The sequence below is a fragment of the Electrona antarctica genome, assembly GCF_951216825.1.
Source record: "Electrona antarctica genome assembly, chromosome: 23".
Taxonomy (NCBI): Eukaryota; Metazoa; Chordata; class Actinopteri; order Myctophiformes; family Myctophidae; genus Electrona; species Electrona antarctica.
The window spans coordinates 32,150,875-32,154,934 of NC_136804.1; the positions used below are offsets into that span (position 1 = coordinate 32,150,875).

A 4,060-nucleotide genomic window follows, 5' to 3' on the forward strand; every position below is an offset into this window, starting at 1 on the left:
GGCAGAGGCGAGGCCAGAGGTGCTGCAGGCAGAGGCGAGGCCAGAGGTGCTGCAGGCAGAGGCGAGGCCAGAGGTGCTGCAGGCAGAGGCGAGGCCAGAGGTGCTGCAGGCAGAGGCGATGCCGAAGGGGCTGCAGGCGGAACTGCAGGCGGAGGGGGCGGAGCTGCAGGTGGTGCTGCAGGTAGAACTGCAGGCGGGGCTGCAGGTAGAACTGCAGGCGGGGCTGCAGGTAGAACTGCAGGCGGGGCTGCAGGTAGAACTGCAGGCGGTGCTGCAGGTAGAACTGCAGGCGGTGCTGCAGGTAGAACTGCAGGCGGTGCTGCAGGTAGAACTGCAGGCGGTGCTGCAGGTAGAACTGCAGGCGGTGCTGCAGGTAGAACTGCAGGCGGTGCTGCAGGTAGAACTGCAGGCGGAGCTGCAGGTAGAACTGCAGGCGGAGCTGCAGGTAGAACTGCAGGCGGAGCTGCAGGCGGTGCTGCAGGTAGAACTGCAGGCGGTGCTGCAGGTAGAACTGCAGGCGGGGCTGCAGGAGCTGGACACCGAGGAGACAAAGAGGATGCTGCACACCCAGGAGAGGAGGAGGATGCTGCACACCCAGGAGAGGAGTAGGATGCTGCACACCCAGGAGAGGAGGAGGATGCTGCACACCCAGGAGAGGAGGAGGATGCTGCACACCCAGGAGAGGAGGAGGATGCTGGAGACGAGGAGGATGCTGGAGATGAGGATGATGATGCTGCACACCCAGGAGATGAGGAGGGTGCTGCAGATTGTGGAGACTGGACTGTAGGTGGAACTGCAGGCAGGGCTACCGGCACCGGAGGCGGGGCTGCAGGCACCGGAGGCGAGGCTGCAGGTGGAGCTGCAGGCTCAGGAGGCGGGGAGGGTGCTGCACACCCTGGAGGCGAGGAGGGTGCTGCAACTGCACACCCTGGAGGCGAGGGGGGTGCTGCAACTGCACACCCTGGAGGCGAGGAGGGTGCTGCAACTGCACACCCTGGAGGCGAGGAGGGTGCTGCAACTGCACACCCTGGAGGCGAGGGGGGTGCTGCAACTGCACACCCCGGAGGCGAGGAGGGTGCTGCAACTGCACACCCTGGAGGCAAGGAGGGTGCTGCAACTGCACACCCTGGAGAAGGAGAGCCATCACCCAATGCTCCTGGCAGCTGAAGGAAGCTGCTCAACAGAAAACCCAGGACCACAGCTTCCAAGACCTCGGGCTGACACCGGTCACCACTGGAGACGACTAACAAGGGCTCTGGCAAGTCATCGGTTGATAAAGCCGGTGAGTGCGCAGAGGGCGCAGGCAGGTCACCAGTGAAGGGCTGGTGGATGCTGGGAAGCGGAGTGCTCTGGGTGTCGGCCAGCGGGGTGCCAGGCAGTGGAGTGCTGGGCAGCCTGGGCGGTGGAGAGCTGGGCAGGCTGGGGGCCGGAGAGCTGGGCGGCGGAGAGCTGGGCAGGCTGTGGGGCGGAGAGCTGGGCAGGCTGTGGGGCGGAGAGCTGGGCGGCAGAGAGCTGGGCAGGCTGGGCCGTGGAGAGCTGGGCCGTGGAGAGCTGGGCAGGCTGGGCCGTGGAGAGCTGAGCAGTGAAGACTGCTGGGGGTGTAAGGAGCCATGGCGACCATGCCTTCTCCTGGCAGGGCCACGGTTCCCCACACAGAGGGCCAAGCGAGACCCTTCATAAGGGTCCTGGGCTCGAGCTGGCTCAGAGTATACCGGGATTTTAGCATTTTTGCAAAAATATGAAAATAAATCCACTGGCTTGGTTGTTCGCTGATCAGGGACAGGGCAGGCATATTCCAGGCTCACCACTCCAAGTCTTACAGATTGGAGAGCTGGCTGGGAAGCACTAGGCAATGAGCTGGTGTCTAAAAAGCCTTTAAGCTTCCCATGCACTACATCCAGGTGGGGGACAAAATGGCTGACCCAGGGCCTCTCCTTGAACCACTGCTGCTGAATAGATATTTCCACATGGATCTGAGCACGCAGTTTAGGGGTAGAGACCATGAAACGATCAACCAAACCTTCAAAGTCCACCACCCTTTGGTGAAAAAGTTTTAACTCTGCTGGGTTCATAGTTGTCAGTTCATTCTGTCGCGGGGGTAAACGGTATTGAACCCAAGTGCAGAGTCATGACCAGCAAGGCAGAGTGTAATCAAAGGATTTATTGAATAAATGCAGAAAAAAGGCAAAACTTAGTAACTACTGGCAAACACTAAGCAGTCCAAAAATGCAAACAAAACAAAGAGGTACAAGCAGCAGCAAATTACCAGAAGCTTCAAAGCATAGTCCAGGAACAAGGCACAAGGCAAGAGCTCCCAGGTACAACAACATGACATGAAAGTATGAACTGACAAGGTGTGTGTGCAATGAGTCCAGTCTTATAGGTGGTGGGTTGATTGCTGTAGTGTTCACAGGTTTGTAATGGGCTGGGCTGATGAGTGTGGAACCAGGTGTGTAATTGGGACTGAAGTGTGGAATGGGATGAGGGAGTGGCCGAAGTGGAATTGCAGACAGGGGGAGACTCAAACCATGACAAGGGCAGGAGCCTATCTCCTGTTTCTGTAGTGTGAGGCAGCTTGATGTACAAGTACACCCCCTGTACATGATGCTAGTATGTCGCAGGGACTTACCCCCAAATCCAACCCTTGATGCTGAGTGTCAAGCATGGAGGCACTGGGTCCCATTTTTAGTCTTTGGTATGACCCGGCCGGGGATCGACCCCCGACCTCCCAGTCTCAGGGCGGACACTCTGACCACAAGGCCACTGTGCTGGTTACAACATATACTAGCCATGTGGAAGTTGACGCCAGCAACCAGGCATGTGGAAAATAAACCACATGCAGCAATGTGACCGGCATGACAACACGCATTGCAGACTATCGCGGACCCCCACGCCGACCTCCACGGAGGTCCGCGGTATTCTGCGTGGGGGTACAACCAAATGGACCACCAGTCCATTTGCACAGTGTCTTTTTTTTCTTTTTTTTAAGGACTGAGACAACAAGCGCCCACTCTGGTTAAGTTGCTTTGCATTAGGCTACCACGGAATACTGTCATGCAAACCCTCTATATCTGTACAGCATACAATGTTCAACGTCAGATTATGAATTCCCCCTTGTGCCATTATCATCTGCCAGTACATAAGTAGCCTTGCCGAGCCATGATCGAGGCCCATAGGGCAGGAGCCTATCTCCTGTTTCTGTAGCCATGAGGCCCATAGGGCAGGAGCCTATCTCCTGTTTCTGTAGCCATGAGGCCCATAGGGCAGGAGCCTATCTCCTGTTTCTGTAGCCATGAGGCCCATAGGGCAGGAGCCTATCTCCTGTTTCTGTAGCGTGAGGCAGCTTGATGTACAAGTACACCCCCTGGACATGACGCTAGTATGTCGCAGGGACTTACCCCCAATTCAACCCTTGATGCTGAGTGTCAAGCAGGGAGGCACTGGGTCCCATTTGTAGAGTCTTTGGTATGACCCGGCCGGGGATTGAACCCCAACCTCCCAGTCTCAGGGCAGACACTGTAACCACAAGGCCACTGAGCCGGTTGCCAGTACATAGGCTACCAATAATCCAATTGTACAACTTAAAATGTAGCGTGTGTGCGTATATACATTCATGTTTCACTTTTCTCTCGCTCACTACGGCTTTTGAGAGAGAGAGAGAGAGAGAGAGAGAGAGAGAGAGAGAGAGAGAGAGAGAGAGAGAGAGAGAAATACGGAGAGCGCATTCTCTCTCTCTCTAGACAGAGAGAGGTCTCATGACAGAAAACACTAGCTTCTTAAATAAAGTTGGTGTGCGGATATACACGCTCTGATGAGAACATATCTTTGTACCAACCAGTGTTTGTATGACAATAAAGTATTATTCCACCTGATTGGTCTATTTGAAGAAATAATCCAGTTTTTACGAGTGAGGACATGGAAGCATGCCTATGTTTTCTATCTGGTTGTTCTGAAGAGCCATGATGATACATAGTCATGTTATGGTTTAAACCTGAAGAGCCATGATGATACATAGTCATGTTATGGTTTAAACCTGAAGAGCCCATGATGATACATAGTC

At 55.3% G+C, this 4,060-nt stretch overlaps 1 protein-coding gene across 1 annotated transcript in view; it reads left to right on the forward strand.

Annotated features, from left to right (window-relative positions):
- LOC306916757 (voltage-dependent calcium channel subunit alpha-2/delta-4-like) overlaps positions 1 to 4,060 on the forward strand; it is a gene marked incomplete at both ends in the record, with an annotated part of 14,312 nt that overhangs the window by 296 nt on the left and 9,956 nt on the right. Inside the window, one exon of the mRNA XM_079494772.1 lies at positions 1,240 to 1,448. Coding sequence (XP_079350898.1) covers positions 1,240 to 1,448 — 209 coding nt within the window. The remainder of the gene's footprint in view (positions 1 to 1,239; positions 1,449 to 4,060) is intronic.